Genomic DNA, 17621 nt, shown 5'->3' with positions numbered 1-17621 from the left:
GGTGCGGTGCAGGTGCGGTGCAGGTGTTGCGCAAGACCGGGCAGGTGAGGTCAGCAAAGCAGCAGCCCCCAAGCTTTCAGCTGTACAATTACTGCGTATGGACGGGATACCTACACCCAGGTATTCAGGTCCAACAATGGCGAGCTGGAGCTAAGGTAGCCTATTCGGCAGAGCGGCTTGTGTTTCCTTGGTGGAGGATTGAGGCAGGGCAAATGCAAGGCAGCAGCTACTCCCGTACTTCGTACCAAAATGCAACAAAGTTGGCGCAGGAGGATGAAGAAGGTGCACCCAACTTGCTCTTGGTTGCAGCTTGCAATGGAATATCTGCCAATGAAAGCGGCCCTCTCATAGTACCTACGGCCCCCAATTCTCTTTAGCTCCGCGGGCTCCGTCAGCGTCCCGCCCGCACCGCAGTCTCCATTCTTTTTCTTCTCTCTCTCTCCATCTTGAATCTCCAGGACATCCTCCACTCTCTTCGCACATCGAAATGGAAACCCGGTAGCTTGGTGCCTTTTTTGTGGATTACCTAAGGCCATCAGAGCTTGACTGTTGCTGCCCAATCGTGTCTGCCCTGATTTCTCCAACTTTCATGGTTGGCTTAGTTCTGAAGACATGGCAACGCAAGGAGGCACTGCGCGCGGGCTGGGTGCTAGGATGCGTGCGCATTCCACTCAACAAGTGCGACACATTCGCAGGGACTTTTTCAACAAAGACATTTGGGGGCCCCCGAGTCGAAGCTTCATCCGTACAGATATAAACAGCAGCAGCAGCAGCAAGAGACCCAGGTTTACGGACCAGGCGCCGGACGCAGGAGTTTGAAGTGCGCATTCCATTAACCACGAGACCAATGACGTCTCAATGAGGGTGCAGCTGTAAGCTACCAGAAACGAAACCAACTTTGCGGATCAGAGACCCCTGCCTTTTCTTCCTTGCTGACGCCAATTCGAGATCCGAACGTGGCATGTGTGCGACCCGGCGCTATTCATAGCGTAGGCCGTATATGGCCCCCTTGCATTTGGTCGAGACAGGAGACTGTCTCTCGGCCGGGTCCTTATCGCAGATGCCACTAAGGTATGATACCTAATCTCTTCAGGCGGATATCTGGTGTCTGAAATGTTGAGGAGGCAACGTGGATGGATGAAACAAGCAAACAACGTCTTCCAGCTGCGGCTGCATGAGGCCTTCTTACCAGAAATCCCCCCTCGCCTTGCCTTGACTTATGCATCTTCAGTGAAGTACTTCGTACGGATGAAGAGAATGGGACTCTCTAGGGGCCTTACCACCAAATGGCTCGAGCTCACGCACCCAAGAAACGACATCCCGTCGCGCCATCTGCCAGACCTGGACCCTGATGCGTGGCGCGCCCCTGTCAACTGAAACTTTGGTGCCACAACCCTAGCCGGACACTTGACTTGACACTGACACTCGGCATCAGACCAGGACAAATGCTGGGGATCACAGCAAGTTTTACGATCCGGGATGTAGTACGGAGTATATTTCACCTATATCAGCTGTTGGCCAATGAGAGCAGCATACTCTCGCGTATTATACAGCCGCAATTGCCTCTCTGGTCTCAGTCGCGCTCCCGGTCGTAGCCAGGCAAGTATAGTACGTAAGGCCGTAATTGGCGGCAGAGATCCGGCGGCAGAGGCCCGGAGCGGCCGGAGGCGTGAGCCTGACAGATCCACGTTGCTCGGAGGCTAGAGCCGATATAAGTGGATACACCTCCCGGATAGTAGCACTCTATTGTTTACCCACCCGTCATTCATTCCCTAGACGAGCAGAATTAACATGCCCAACTTCTTTAACGCAACCCTTTGTTTGTATACGTCTATCTTAGAATGTTGTGTCAACTCCGCGCTACTTGATAAACAACCAACGTAGTGTTCAATTGGCACTTGTCTTCGTTTGACCTGTAGCCAAGACAGTAATTCTTCGATCATCTCTAAGTAGACATGGAAGGTCCGAACATGTTGACACGAGAACTTTCAAGGCGGATATTCAAGCTCTTTAGAGATGTGATTCACTATGTAATCTTGCGATGCAGCAATGTCTATCTCTTAATGATTCACCCGAGTTGAGGGGGGTGAGAATCAGGCTGTGGCATGCGGCATGCGTTGGACTAACCGCATTAACGACACAGAACCACCTCTACTGCGACAATGTTCTGCATGTTGGTCCGTTTGGACATGATTTCCCTTATTATAAATCTCGGTTGACCAATGAAGACGCTTGCTCCGATCATCTGCTCCTTATCAGAACATGAAATCGACTACAATGATTTCTGGGGGGTTGTGAGAGTAGAGGTCATACAGCCTGATTATGTTGCCCGGGTTTCCGCACTCTTGAATAAGTAGTCTTTAGACGCCTCGGAGCGTCTTCAACAGATCTTTCCCGTTCTGCCTCTATGGTTACTTTTGTTGTATTCGCTGCATGAAGACTGGGCGCAATGTCCTCTTATCTGCCAGTTCCCACGACTGTGGAGTTCCCAGGCGCTGAACTCCGGGACTCTCTGTCCATCAATTCTAGATCCCAGTTGATGAACGATGAAGGCCCTTGGCATTCCAATGCCGCGTCACAACAGTACGAGCTTCGAAATATACCGGCTACGAGGCAAAGCATGCATGTCATAAACAGAAAACCGGTGCCAACCTCTTCGGCGCCGTGGAATTCGCCCAAGCCTGAGCGCGTAAACTTGCGCAACAGCATTTCGGGACATGATGACCATGAGACTACCGGTGTAAACGACATACCAGACACACAAGACCACGGGACCAGAGACGGCTACAGGGACGACAGATCTCGGGGTGCCCAGGCAGACACAGGGCCATTCCTACAAGCCGAGAGACAGACACACCAGGAAGACGCCTTGTCCGAGGATAATTATCATTCTTCCTCCCCGACACATAACAGCCCGGACCGAACCCTTGACGGCCCAAGTCCACAGCAGAAATTCTCCTTCATACACCGTCTCTGGCTATGGGAGGTCGTCGCCTCCGCATTCAGTCTCGCCTGCATGGCGTCCATCATCGGAGTCCTGTCCTACGAGCAAGGACGGCGACTTGACCAGTGGGGTCTGGGCAAGAGATTCTTCTCCCCCACCGTCGTGGTGTCGTTCCTCGGAACTCTGGCAAAGTCGGCCTGTCTTCTTGTCCTCACCGAGATCATATCGCAACTATTTTGGCTACACTTTCAGCACAAACCACAGAAGCTGAGTGACTTGCAACTATTCGACAACGCCTCCCGTGGTCCCTGGGGAGCATTCCAGCTGGCTTCCAGGAGGAACCGAAAGACTGTACTCGCCTCGTTCGCTTCCCTCTTGGTGGTCGTATCCTTGCTGGTGGACCCGTTCATCCAGTCGGTCTTTCGGTTGCCAGTCATTCTCACTCCGGTGAAGGGCGTCAGCCCGGGCATCCTGGAGGCCCGAGTCTATGATCCATCGGCCCTTGATAACAGAAATGGGCAATGTTATGGCGCCGCGAGTGTCGAATCCAAGATGCAAGCAGCAATACTGGCACCCGTATGGAATGCGACTCGAGCTCCGTCGCTGCCTTGCAACTTCGAACCTTGTGACTGGCCAACAGTGACCACACTGGGCGTTTGCAGCAGCTGTGAGGATCTCACAGACACAGTGGTCCCAACGTGCATCGTCAATCCCAAACCGAAAGACTCTTTGAGGATAATTGACTGCAACTACACCGTACCATCTCAGGGCGTTGCCTTTAATGCGGTATTCGGCATCACAGGAGGGGCTGCGGTCCGACGCCCTTACTCGACCATTTGGAACTCACTTTCCGGAGACGAGTGGCAGACTACGCTGGACGATGCGTATTGGTATCAGAATGATCCCACCTTTACACAATCACGACCAGCCGTGATTAGCAACTTTACCTTTGTGAAGTTCCTTCCTAACATCACGGCTTACCAATATGTCAATGCTCAAGATGGCTTGCAGGCAATCCCTCCAGTCTCACAGGCAATGCATTGTACCTTGGAGCTCTGAGCTCGCACGTTTACAACACCATTCTACGCCAACTTCAGTGCGGCGCCGCTGGCCGGGCCTCACACGGCTCTGGTGACTACCACAGATGAATCTGCAGAGGAAGACACCGCTAGTAAATTGATTGGGTTGAAACCGGCCAGCCCAGGCCAACTGTCCGAGGATATCAAGTTTAGGATCAACTACTGCAACTATAAAGACATTGCCAGATACCTCCAAGACCTATTGACAACCTCCATGAGCACCACCGGCGTAGTCGGCACAACCAACGACAGCTCCACAACCGGATTCAACCAACAGCTCCGTCAGCGCGTCACACCGGGACTAGGCCTGGCGTTCAGCCAGTTCGACGACATTGCACATCTCATGGACGAGGTGGCGGACAGCATGACGGAGGCATTCCGAACGTCAACCAACAACACGGTCCTCGGCGGAGTGGCGATGAGCAGCGTAACGTACATCGAGATCATCTGGCCGCGACTGATTCTCCCAATTTCCTTGATTCTCTTGACGTTTGTGATGCTTATAGTCATGATCGTCCGCAACAAGCAGCGCGGGATGCCCATATGGAAGAGCTCCAGTTTGGCGTTGCTCTTCCATGAGCTTTCCGGCTGGGGTGATGCTAAAGCTGCGGTGGCGGGTCCTGAGGAGGTGGAAGAGCGGGCGAAGAGCATGCACTCGAAGGTCACGGAGAGTGGTGGGAAGCTGTTATTTTCCAAGGCAGAGTGAGATTTGGGCAATGGAAACACGGACATGCAAGGTATCTTTGCCCAACATGAACCAAGATCAGGCGACAGCTTTTTTAGTGAGGTTGGAAGGTCTTCTTGTCTGCTAGGCATGAGCTAGGAATGCCTTGGGGGAGCAAATATGCGAACTCTTGGCGATCTCCCACGTCCCGGACCCGGACCCGGACCCGGGCCCGGGCCTGGGCCTGAGTGCGCGGCGCGCCCCTGTCAGCTGAAACTTTGGTGCCACAAACCACCCTCCCTAACCGGACACTTGACTTGACACTGACACTCGGCACATTTTCATCCCAAGCCTTCTTGACAACCCTTCACGATGAAGCTCAGGCAGTAGGCAACAACAATGTCCTGAAAAAATGCGTCCCAGTTAGAATTCTTCCATCATCTACTCCGTACTGTTATGCAGAGTCTACCTCCTCTAGGTACCTTACACTCCTGGGTATTTAACATCACACAAAACACTGGCCCCAAAGCCCTCCGCTCTTGGCGAACCCCATGCTATCCACAAACGCACCGAGCTTGCACCGCCCAAGCCCGTCTGCACCGCACCCGACAAGCGGAACCACCCGGTCATTCACCAGAATCCGCACCATCTCCTCGTCCGAACCACCGCACTTCATCTTCTCCACGTACATACGCGCGGCAAACGGCACCGTCCAGCTGGCCGTGAACCCCTTGGCATCCGCCACCGAAGTCCGGTTCGTCTTGGACAGCGGTGCCGTCTCGTTGTACAGCCCCAGCGTGCCGTAAATCGCCATCATGTCGTTGTCGTGGCTGAAATCGGCGTACAGCTTCTTGTCGAGCGGGAACGTGGCCGGGTCGGCGTCCATCGTCGTGTTGGTCGACGTGTGATCCACAACGGCTTGCCCCGTAAGCCGCGCGAGGAGCTCGTTGGTGAAGCCGACGCCCTGGGTCGGGCCGAGGGGGTTACCCGCGTTGAAGCCGTAGTACTTGCCCAGCGTCTCGTAGTACTCTAGGTCCTTCCACTCCTCTAGCGTGAAAAGGTCGCAGAACGGCGACTGCGTGCCGTTGACGACCGTGTTGAAGGGGCACAGCTGCATAAAGGCGATGGTATCCTCGGCCGTGAGGTTCGCGCCGGGCAGGTTCTCGTTGAGGCGCGCCGTGATCGCCGGCGTGAAGGCCTCGCGCCAGGGCACCTGCGCCTCGTCGCCGACCTTGGAGAAGGCGCCGTCCTCAAAGGCGGTGCAGAGGCTGTGGTCCAGGGTGTTGTTGATGCCCTTCTCCTCGGGGATGATGGTGATGAGGCTGACGAGGCCGCCGTCGGGCCCGCTGTGGCCGTCGGCGAGCTTGGCGCCGAAGAAGCCCTCTGTCCAGTTCAGCCCGGACTCGACGACGCGGTTCTGGCCAGAGGAGCGGATAAAGATGTCGTTGGCGGCCGCGAGCGGCTGGTAGCGCTTGTAGAAGGCCTCGCCCGAGTCGACGAGCTCGCGCTGGCCAAAGGGGGTGAGTTCGTCGGCGCCGAGAGTGTACTGGTACGTCTTGATGAACTCGAAGCCCTTGCCGTAGTTTGTGACGTTGGCGTGGATGCGGTCGACGAGCGCCTTGTAGGTGGCCGTCTTGCCGGCGGTGGGGTCCCGGGCGCCGTGCCGGGAGAGGACCTGCGCAAAGGTGACCTCGCAGCCCTGAGGGGTGGCGACGTCGATGTCGGACGGCACGGGGAAGAAGGGCGAGTACTGGCCCCAGAACTGTGAGATGGACTCGAGCCCGTTGCGCGGTGCCTGGCCGCTGACGAGACTGTTTGCAGTGTCAGTTTCAAAAAGTCTGTAGTTTGGGATGGTTTCACGCAGTCAACGTGACATGGCAACTCACCTGAAGCCCAAGGCTAATGAGAGGAAAATAGCAAAAGCCATGGCGGCGATTGTGAGGAAGCAAAGTCGACGTTTTGGGTCTGGCGCGTGGCTCTCACGATACTCATCGACTTCATCCCTTTCACCCTCCTCGTCAGGGATGGCGTTGTATTTATATGCCTTGCCCGTCAGCAGGCCCCTCACGGACTCGTAGGCCGACGTAGCGACGTCGGCGAGTCGACCCATCGCGGCAGTTGGATGGCGGGAGACAGGATAACCTAGCCTAGCCTGACAGGAGGCAGAAAGAGTGAGTGAGGGAATCCGAGGTCCGCCAAGTGGTTCCGCGGGTCAATGAGTGAGCTTGCGTGCTTGCGTATGTAACGGCGAAAAAGGGTCCGCCCGCTGCAGCACCACCCTTGTTCCTCCACCCTCCTTCCCAGGTTCCAGGGGTCTGGTCTGGGTTCGTGGTATGGGGATGTTATGTCGATGTGAGGTATCTGCAAGGTACGGGTAAATGAGGAGCGTTCGAAAAGGGATGTGCGTTCGTCTCGTTTGGCCTGGGTTCAAAGTCCCGTTGTGTGTATCCGTAAGTTGGAAACAACGGCAAATGTGTGCTCCTGGGTTTTCAGGGGAAATGGTCCGTGAGAAGAACCCTTGGTATATCAGACCTCGTCTTTATGTCTGCGATATGTCTGCGAATGCAGTACGGAGTAATACAGCTAGCTGGCTGGGCGTTTCTCCTTTGCCCACGTTGTATGCGTAAAACGTGAGGAATAAGGTACGGGATTGGGTTTGCTTGCTGGCTTAAGCGAAGAAAGGACGTTTCAACGTTGCCCAGTCGGGGCCACGGCTTGTTCCTCTCGGGTGCGGCATGTCGGGCGGACATTAGCCCCAAACGTGGAGCGGACCACACCGGTGCCACTGCCCCCTCTTGGCTTCCTTTCAGGACCTTAGCGCAGTCACGTGGGTCGTTGCGACGTTGGAATTGGAACAAGCTTCCATAAGCTTTTGTTGATCTCCTCCTTCTCTCCCCTGCCGCCTCCACCCCCAAAATACCGCATATACCTAGCAATGACGGATCCTCTTTCTCACATACAGGTTGTCTTACTCGCCGCATCTTATCGGTAGGGAAGAGAGGGGCCACCCCGAGCTGGAGGGGCCGAAGAGGTGGGGTGAATGGTGGTTGAAATGAATAAAACGTGTTTTGTATTGACTCGGTGTTGCGACCTTCCAGGTCAGCTTATACCCAGTAAGGTTAACTCGCAGCTAATCAGGGACTGAGTCTCGGAGTCATGAAAACACGAGACACAAATTCGCCGGCAGCTTCGGTCTGAATCCATTGATTGATAGTCTGATATCCCTTGGTGACATTTCCGGTTCCGGGGCAGAAGCACAATCCATATCCGTACAGCTCGGGACGGAAGGCCATTCATAACCCACACACCGATACTGGACCATTTTTGCTTCTCTGACCACGTGGGGTCTGAAAGCTAGGATGATTCGTGCAAGACCCGTTTGCTTCCACTGCCCGAGGTCGGGGGTTTGGTCAAAGTAGCCATGCAGCTTATCCCAACTTCGACATGTTTCAACCGACCTCTCAAGAAACGAGAACGAGCTCGTTGATCGACACCAGGTACATACACGGAGTGGTCCAACGTCGATGGCGGATCTGCCCGCCTGACACGGTGACAATCAATCATCCTTACTCATACACTGCACCAATGCTACAACAAGATGCAGCTCATCAGACCGGGACAGGGCCCACGACGTCGTCTCATGAGCGCCTTCCTCATTTGCTCAAACGTCTTGACAGTGCGTGCTGGCTGGCTAGGATATTGACCTCATCTTGCAGGCCTGAGTCGCCTGACATGAATTCATCTGGCAAACCCCGCGACACTGGACCTTGAGTACATGTTGATCACGAAAGTTACGGGACAGCAGGAGAGACAAGCCGAGATACTGTGACTGTGATGGTAGCCTACACCAGGACTATCTGCAGCTCTACCCCAGCAGCGAGTTATTCAACATGAAGATGAGCCTTGCGCAAACAGAACGGACCCAGCTTCAACCCCACTCCCAAGCAATCCTTGTGGCCCATCTCGCATTCAAGTGCGGAGAACCTTTCTTCCCTGCTCGAAGAGCATGATGTCGTTCTTCAGGATCTCACGTGCAGACTTGCTCAGGGTATCTTCGCCCGCCACCATCTCCAACTGCTCAGCCTTCATCTGGAAGATGCGGTTCGGCGACAAAACATTGAGAGGGCTATCCTCCGCGCCGAGAAGGAAGTAATCTACGACGTGGGCACAGATCATGTCTGAGAAGCGAGCGCTGGCAACCTTGTAGTAACTCTGCAGAACATCATGGATGATGCAGCTGGTCGCGCTCGTCCCTTTCTCGTGAGTTACTTCCTCTTTCAAGTCGCTGTACCGGACAAACTCAGCCGGTCCAGAAGTGTGGTTCAGAGAAATCTTGAGCTTGTCGAATTTCTTGGCAGACCTCTTGGCCTTGACCTTGTTCAGGTCTCCGTCAAAAGCTGGGTTGTAAGTAATAGAGCGACCCTCTCTCTCGACGCGGATCAGCAGCTTCGCCTGGTTCATCGCCTTCTGATATCTGCTTACGAGGTCCTCTAGAATCGAAGACCAAAGCGCCTCAAGTACTTGTTCATCACTGCAAGACTCTTTGACCACGCCGTAGATGAAGTGATGAACGACAAGGATAGCGTTGCTGACATGGGCCAAGGTGATTGCCTCCCACTTCTTGGATTGCTCCCTGAAAGCCGTGGGCAGCATGTGGCTACTAAACTACAATTCTGTCAATTCACAACGCACATCAGCAAGGGGTATACACCCAGAGAGCACTCACAGTGCCCATCTCAAAGCCGCGGGACATAAGATGCAGCTGCTCAAGGTGCTTCATGATGCTGTCATTCCGAGGCGCAGGGCACCTGCACGACTCCGACAGAACTGCATCAAGCTCGCCATACTCATCAGATGGCACTGAGAATGCGATTTTGTAGAGATCATCTCTCGTGACATCCTCATCCTCGTCGCTGTCGTCCTCGGAAGAGCGAGTAGCCTGAGCCTTGTCGCCGCCCTCTTCGCCGCCCTGTTCAGGGTCGTCCGATTCAGGGTCGTCCGTCTTGGCCAACTTCTTCTCAACAAGATCATCGAAATTGCGGGTGTGGGCGCTCTTGAAAAACATCGACGTGAAAGCTGTGTTCATTTCGCGAATGCGGGTAGCAAGGCGGAGCTCTGGGCGCTTGTCAAAGATAGGATCGCCCGTGTAATAAGCATCCAGACCAAAGTTCTTCAAGTCGCTGAATCGACTCACAATCTTGCCGAAGTAGGCTCGCTGCTCATCAGCGGTGCTTCGGGGCTGCCCGAGAGCCTCGAGCTTAGCTTTTGCCTCGACAAGACGCTCATTAATCTCGCGCCGGACTTTGGGAAACTCGCTCTTGGTTCGGTCCATGAGAAGTTCACGCAAGCGGATGCGCAACGCTGGAATTCCCAAGCGAGACTTGTCGAGTCGAGACCAAGGCTCTTCGCCAAAGAAGCTCTTCTCCTCAGCATCGCGGGCCTCTTTGCTGGAGGAAGAGTCGTCGGCGCCGCGATTCTTGACAACGTAGTATCCCAGCTGGATGTCTCGTCTCTTACCTCGGACGAGATCCATCGCTGCCTCGCGGGTGGCGTTCTCGCTGACGAGATCCGGCTTTGTTAGGACACCCAGAGTGCGCTTGCCCTCGGGATCAGCTTCAGCAGCGTAGGTCAGAATGGTCTGGGTTGCGACATCCACGTTGCAAGGGATGACTGCGAGGATGCTAGGTAGCTGCGTGTTAGCAGTCGCACATACCTAAGGAGAGGGGGGGGGGGGGGGTGGGCTCACATGGTTCTGGAATCCTTGATGTAATCTTTTACCATGGACTTGACCAAGGCAACGTCTCTGGCTGTCGAAACGCCTGGGATTGAGGTTAGAGGAGAAAAAGGCGAGAGACATCATGGGAACATTCTCATACCATCTTGAGCGTTCTCGAAAATGCCTTGGGATTCATGTTAGCTGCAAGCGCCAGGAGCAGTGGGGTTTGGTCTTACCAGGAACGTCGATGATTGTCAAGTGCTCCTCGTTGGGGCCGCAAATCTCAACGCGAAGAACATCCTTGCTGAAGGCAGCACCTTCGGAGTTCTCATTGCTCTTCAAGCCCATCACTCTGGCAGCCTATGGCGACGATTAGCCAACACTAGCTACGACATGAAGCTGGCAGTGCTGAAAGATGACACAGAAAGTCTGTAGAATGGATCCAAGATGAAGCAAAGAGGAAATTATGGAACCAACAAGCAACTTGCCTCCCGAAGAACATCCGCAAACGCCTGTCCCTTGAGTTCCTTCAGCTCACGTCGGAACGACCTGGCAAGCTCGGCCCTTTCCGAGATGGCATCGGCAGGCTGAATGGTAACGACGATGCCGGGTGTGTGTTCTCGACGACAGACAATCTCCGTGGCGTGACGAGTGCAGAGACCGACAGACCGGGGGAAGTAGTATCCAGTGAGACTCTCGAGAACGCTTGACTTTCCAGAGGACTGGTCTCCTACGACGACGAGCTGTTTGTATGCAGCTTGGGTCAGCATGAAGCGCCGTCAAAAGAATGAGGTGAGGTACCTGAGGGAGAGCAATCTGCCTGGAGATTCCGAGTTCTCTCAACTTGTCGATCTTGTCCAAGAGGTTTCGGTTTCCCAAGCCAGTGGCCTGCGTTTTGGATTGGACAGGGGCCATGATGTCGGAGGTGAAAGACGATGGCGGCCAACGATTATGTCAGAAGTCTTTCCGTGTATCCTGAGAACGGAGACTTTGTATGAGAAGGAGAGAAGGAGAGGAAGTTTCCTGGGACCTTGGAAGGGTTTTGTAAAAAGTACTCTTCCGTGTTTGCCTGCTGCCAATGTCGCCCAAGGCCTTCCACAACTTGCTTTGCGGGAGAGCATTACCCATGGCATCGCTCAACTGGGTGGGAACAAACGCAGAGGTCAAAAGCTAGATAAAAGACAGTCTATGCCAGTATGGAACCCTTGACAACTTATACACCACGGCTGTCTGCTCGGCTCGCCTAAGGGGAAGCCGAGATGGCTGCCTTGAGAAGTAATATGCACGGTCAACATGGCGGGCGGTGGACAAGTCCAACTACAAACGCTTTCCGTCAACATGAGTGAGGATTCATTGATGCTGAAGCTCAAAGGCATGTGGTTTGCTTAGCCTAGTCATTGATTGACTTTCTGACATCTAGGAATCAGAATGATTGAACAAAGTTACCATTCAAGCTAAAGGCTGCTCTGAGTGCCTCAGCACATGTTAAGGAGGCCGTTCGATTCCAATGAAGAGCGTTCTAGCTCTCGGATCAATGAGTGACTCTCTTCAAGAAAGGACAAGCACTTTCCAGTGTAGAAGTCTCTGCGTAAAGCAGCACCGTTACTGCCCTCCAATTACCGATGCTTACAGCTTCCATACCCATTTCCGTCCCCCTTGAGCCCGGTCTGCCGTGGCCTCTAGTCTCATCCAAGCCACAAATATGGCTGCTGCAGCCATGAGAGTACCTACCATGATACCCATTCCCATGTAGTCACCCGACTCCTTGATCTCTCCGTGCCCTCTGACCAGGGCACCAGCCACAGGTGTCCCAATCATGGAAGCCACACCCATGATCATGTACATGATCCCAGTAATCTGCGGCATCAATTCCATGCCGAACAGCTCAACCAGAGCCGGTGGAAACAAGCTGACGTATGCGCTCGCGAAAATGCCATATAGGACTGTGAAGCTGACGGGTAGCGACCTTGCTACGGACTCATGGCTCATCCCGATCGCTATGCTAGGAACCCATAACCCGAGAGTGACGGCGGCACAAATCACAGTCGTGAGAAACAGGGCGTTGAGCCTTCCGATGCGGTCTGCCACGAGCCCAATGGCAATCTTCCCGACAGCGTTGCAGGCGTTGTTGACGGCAGTCAGATTGGCACCGTCGCTGTCCGATATCCCAAGGTCTTGGCGTACGACGCAAAGAAGAACGCCGGTGTGTAATATGCGGCGCTCTGGCAGAACATGCTGAAACTTTGCGCAATGAACTTGCGTTGCTTGACAGTCTTCCATGGTGGCAGAGGAACCTTGAACATCTTCAATCTAGATGTCGTCGTGTTCTCGCTCCGTATGCGGGCCGCCATTGCAGGTTCCCAGGTGAGCACAGCTCCACAGACACAAACGACCACAGCACCGAGAGTGCCAGTCATACGAAGGGTATCCCGGTACCCCAGCTTCTCGATGCACGCCACGAGCACAGGAGCCCAGACCAGACCGCCAACACCGCTGCCGGCAGAGACGATGCCCATGGCCAGCGCCCTGTGCTTATCGAACCAAGCCGGCACGACGACCATTGACGGAACGAATGAGAGGCAAGATCCCACTCCCATCAAGAACCCCTGCGTAATCTGTTAATGCCACAGCTCCCGACCGAAACTTGCCAGGACGTTGGCCACTCCGACTAGCAGACCGCCTGCGCACATGACTTTCTGGGGGCCAATGGTTTTTGACCATGCCACAACTACAGGTGCGCATATAGTCAGCATTGAGATCGCGAGGGTTCCGATGAGGTCGAGCCGGGCGGCCGTGGCACCGGTGAATGGGGTGTCGTCTTCTAATGCCATCGTCTCGTAGTGCGCCTGGTAGATGCCGAAGCCGAATTGCAAGCCACCCGTCATGAAACTAATCATGAAGGCAGCAAGGACTACAATGATGTAACGGCTGGGTGAGGTCAGCCTCTGTCTTTGGATCAAGCTGGGGTTGGGGTGGTGATCGCTCCAGGAACTAGCGACCTTTAGCCTACCCCTTGCCATGGTCATGTTCTGTGACATTTCGTTCCGAAGACCCAGCTTCCAAACGGCTGTCTGATATTGACTTGCTGTTATTTGATGTCATTTCTGCTTAAAGAAGGAAGGAAGAATTTTGGCGGGGCCCAAGTCGGCACTTCGGGAGGATCAGGAAATCAGACCAACTAGAGGCTCTCAGACGGTTATCGCAACTAAACATCAAGAGCGAATTAACAGCGACCATGAAATATGTGACCAAGAATTACCGTCGAAGCCAAGAAGAAGAAAAAACTCGAGTGCTTGAAATACTTTGACATACACCCTTCGCTGATCTGACGTGTTCTACATCAAAAACGGATTGAGAAATTGAGACATCGCAAAGTCCCACAACTCTTCGCTTCTATTCACCAAGTGAGTCATGGTGCCCCGGCAAAGGCTTCGGCAGCTACGCTATAAGCAATTTCACTAATGTATCGCTGAATACTTTGGGCAAAGTTCTTTTTTAGCGAGCAGACTGACTTGTCAACTTGGTACGTAATAGGGAGTTGGTTGCTCTCAAGTTTCCAACTGAAGCTTTTGCTTGCGCATTTTTCCACTGCAACGTAGATGTCAGACCTGGACATTGCATATTCGAGTCATGCATTCAACCCATGCTCGATTCCCTATTGCAATAAGGGATATAGGCATTATGGCCTTGAAACCTTGTTCTGTTTCTTGTTTGAAGTTAAAACAACGTCAACAACAACAACACCTCACTCGCTTAAGTAGGAATATACCAATATGCACATTACTGCTGGCTGCCAAACTGTCGCCTGACAGTAGATCTCTCTAGTGGAGCTACTAAGCCGCATAACCGCCGTGAACCACATACAACAGAACCTCAAGTTCTAGCATCGACCATGAGAAAGAAAGAGAGGCCAATGCTTCTTTATCGCGGCCTAATATCAGAGATATAGATCAGGTTGAAGGACCACCATGGATACAGAGGCGTAGACATTTCTTCAAAAGCGAAATTCTAAATCGCGATAAAAGCTTGCTAGTATTATGCCTTCTTTAGAGTTATGTTCATTTAGCCATCCAGGCTGTATTCTTATCTTAAAGTAACCAGCGTTTTGAATTACTTAACATCATCATTGGTATTTAAATTATAGTATTTTGGCATTAATTCTACTGAAGCAAACACTGAACAATGGCATGTGTAAAGAACTAAAATCAGGTCAGTTATTGTACCAGTTTTTCTTTTCGCCAATAATCACGCAATCCAGATTATCTTGGGTTTATACAACTCAGGACACATATCATTAATGCAAAGCTAGCTCAAATTATGTGTGAATGTAATAGTTCCTCACGATTTGCGCCGACTTGAGGATCAAGGAGGCGAAAGTTGTATTTGCATTTAATGTAGTTATATAGGATTGTCACAACTTCCCTCTCGCCTAATTTTTCTTCGCATCTACTGTTAGTGTAATACGTGGGCTACCACTAAAGTCCTTAACAGCTGAAAACCCTTCACCTCTCGCCTCCAGCGCCCTACCGCGATGGCTTCACAGCCTCCGCCGGGCCCTGGATCGCCGCCGGCTCCCTCGGCCGGCCCTGATCGAGGCTCCGGAACCCCTCCGGAGCCGTCCCCAACCTCAAGGGCTAAACGCCGCCGCGGTACCGAGGCCCAGCCATCCCAGCCCAGCCTCGTGGGAAGCCAGCCTGACGCCTCTATAACAACCCCCTTACCGGCTAAGGGGCCCTCAACTATGAATGGGACAGCTACTGGAGCTGTCCTTATAGCCCTTACTGAAGAGGCTAAGTACTATGAATCCCGAAAAGACGTCTTTATGGCTATCGCCCAGTCTGTGGATAACGTGGTCTCTTGCTTTGAGGGGCCTAGGAAGCAGATCGCAAAAGACGCTACAACCTATGTAATTCAAGCCTTAAAGAGGATTATGAGGAACGACACGGCAGCTCCGGCCCCGAACCGGAACTGGGCTAACGTGGTGGCCTCGGCTGCAACTGTAGCTACGGCCCCAGCCCCGGCCACGGCCCGCAACCGAAACCCAACCCAGCCCCAGGCTCAGACTCAGACTCTATCCCAGCCAAATGAGGACCTCCGGGTCTTTGCCCGCGTCCCCGAAGAAGGCCTAACGGCTGCTAGGAAGCACGCCCCTTTTTCCCTTCGTCGGAAGGTCTGCCAGGCCCTTAGCCTCCAACTAGCAGATATCCCACATATCTACCACATCGCAACTGGCTACTCACTGAGACCCCTGAATAAGCAGGTCCAGCAAGCCCTCCTCATGAACAAAGAGAAGCTGACAGGCAGTCTTGGAGCCTATAAGGTTGAGACCCCTACTAAGTGGTATACTTACGTCGTCCCACGCTGCCCTGCCAAGCTGTGGACTATCGAAGGGGATGCCCTCGACCCAGCCACTCTGGTTGAAGAGGAGGTCTTTGCACAGACTGTATATAAGCCTATCCGGGCCCGACAATCCCAACTTGGTACAAACCCTATTACAAACGAAGTCTCTTGGATTATCTCTTTCTCTACAGAAGTACTACCCTTCAGACCCTGCACAGCTAGACCGAAGTGCGCTAACTGCGCCGGCCCCTTCCAAGCCAACCATAAGGACTGTCCAGCAAGGCCCCTAGTAGTTAACGGCTCCCCCACCCTCCCAGGCCGGAAGGAACTCTCCCGGATCCGTAAGGCTGGGCAGAAGGCCTATGAGGCCCGCTATCAGAGCAGTCAGGCTGGCACTCAAGCCAACAGCACCCAGCAGCCTTATAGCAGCCCAGAAAGCCACCAGCCTGGTTCGAAACGCCCACGCGCCCCTACACCTACCCAGGACTCAATTATTGTGGCGGACGTTAGCGACGCAGCAAGCTCTAGTGGTATGGATGAGGGCGAGAGCGAGGCTGAGGCAGAGGGGCGGCAGTCCCCTGATCACCCTACCCTCCCTCCCCTATCTACCCACCGCATCATAGCTACCCCAAGCAGTAGGCCCCAGCGGGTTGTACAGAAGCCTGATTACAACGTTATTAATGCCTACACCCACCTCGACCTCGACTCAGAGCAGTAGGCTCAGAACAGCTGCCCCACGGGTACTTCGAGTCGCCCAGTGTAACGTGGGGAAGAGAAGCCCAGCTCATACAGCTCTCCTAGAGCTCTGCTGGGCGGATCAGATCGATATAGTACTGATCCAGGAACCCTGGATAGGCTATAGAGATAAGATGCAAATCAACACACACCCAGGCTATAACTCTTATGTGCCAGTTGATTTCTGGAATAGCAGAGACACAAGGCCTAGGGTCATGACCTATATACATAAGGGTCTAAGGCTACAAATACAACAACAAAGACCTACCCAATCAAGAGATATCCTATGGGTAAAGGTGAGCAACTTCACCATTACAAACATCTATAGGCCGCCGGGCGAGCCTAAAAACCATACAACAAGTACCCTCTTAGGCTATCAACCGCCAGCAGGAGCCCTTATAGCTGGGGACTTTAATGCTTACGATCCCTACTGGGAACCCGGCGCCCGTAGCCGGAACCGGGGAGACGATATTGCAGAATGGGCCGAAGGCCACAACCTGGAGTTTATTGGGGAAGCTGGGGCTCCAACCCATACTCATGGGCACACCCTCGATCTAACCTTTTCAAATATCCCCTTTACAGAGGCCTATATCAGCCCGCACCTACACCCAGGGGCAGACCACCAGGCCATTACAACAATTATTCCTCTAGGCAAAGTCCAGGAACAGAGACGCCAGATTAGCCACCTCTCAGTCCCAGACACAGCCTTACCTCGACTTGCCGACTTAGTAAAGGTAGGAGTCTCAGCCCTACCTACCTTGAGGGAGAAACCTACTCTAGCAGAAATAGACTCCCTAGCTACCCAACTAGTCAGCCTTCTCTCTACAGCTATCCAGGCGGTAGGGAAGAGACGAACTAACCAGGGTAGGGGAGCCCCCTGGTGGACAGAGGAGTGCTCAGAAGCCCACCAAGCTACTATTGAAGCCAGGCGCCAACAAGCCCAAGAGCCTAGGCTAACTATACCGCCGCCTATCCTAGAGGAGCAGAAGGCCTTTCTGGCTATAGTCAGGAAGGCAAAACGTGCCTACTGGGCTGCTAGGATTGAGGAGGCTGGGTCTAACCAGGGCCTTTATCAAGTACTAAGCTGGCGCAAGTCCAGCTTAGCTATCAAAGCCCCACCTCTAGTAGTAGACGGACAGGCAG

General features: G+C 53.5%; 3 protein-coding genes across 3 annotated transcripts; all 3 read right to left on the bottom strand.

Annotated features, from left to right (window-relative positions):
- Nucleotides 1-5192: 5192 nt before the first annotated feature.
- Nucleotides 5193-6797, bottom strand: BDP81DRAFT_450870 (histidine acid phosphatase; the record flags this gene model as incomplete). Its single annotated transcript, XM_060592582.1, has 2 exons — nucleotides 5193-6498; nucleotides 6574-6797. The coding sequence occupies 2 exons, from the start codon at nucleotides 6795-6797 to the stop codon at nucleotides 5193-5195; spliced, it is 1530 nt and encodes a 509-aa protein (XP_060443719.1).
- A 1563-nt stretch (nucleotides 6798-8360) lies between these two features.
- On the bottom strand, nucleotides 8361-11318 carry BDP81DRAFT_377055 (dynamin family protein; the record flags this gene model as incomplete). Its single annotated transcript, XM_060586771.1, has 6 exons — nucleotides 8361-9352; nucleotides 9414-10368; nucleotides 10434-10506; nucleotides 10640-10755; nucleotides 10881-11146; nucleotides 11205-11318. The coding sequence occupies 6 exons, from the start codon at nucleotides 11316-11318 to the stop codon at nucleotides 8657-8659; spliced, it is 2220 nt and encodes a 739-aa protein (XP_060443718.1). The 3' UTR covers nucleotides 8361-8656.
- Nucleotides 11319-12029: 711 nt separating this feature from the next.
- BDP81DRAFT_395580 (monocarboxylate transporter) lies at nucleotides 12030-13441 on the bottom strand (the record flags this gene model as incomplete). Its single annotated transcript, XM_060588081.1, has 3 exons — nucleotides 12030-12558; nucleotides 12588-13009; nucleotides 13067-13441. The coding sequence occupies 3 exons, from the start codon at nucleotides 13439-13441 to the stop codon at nucleotides 12030-12032; spliced, it is 1326 nt and encodes a 441-aa protein (XP_060443717.1).
- Nucleotides 13442-17621: the final 4180 nt, after the last annotated feature.

The sequence above is a fragment of the Colletotrichum phormii genome (assembly GCF_030913505.1).
Source record: "Colletotrichum phormii strain CBS 102054 chromosome Unknown BDP81scaffold_13, whole genome shotgun sequence".
Taxonomy (NCBI): Eukaryota; Fungi; Ascomycota; class Sordariomycetes; order Glomerellales; family Glomerellaceae; genus Colletotrichum; species Colletotrichum phormii.
The sequence above is the reverse complement of the archived record's forward strand: the minus strand, read 5'-3'. Positions and strand labels throughout refer to the sequence as shown.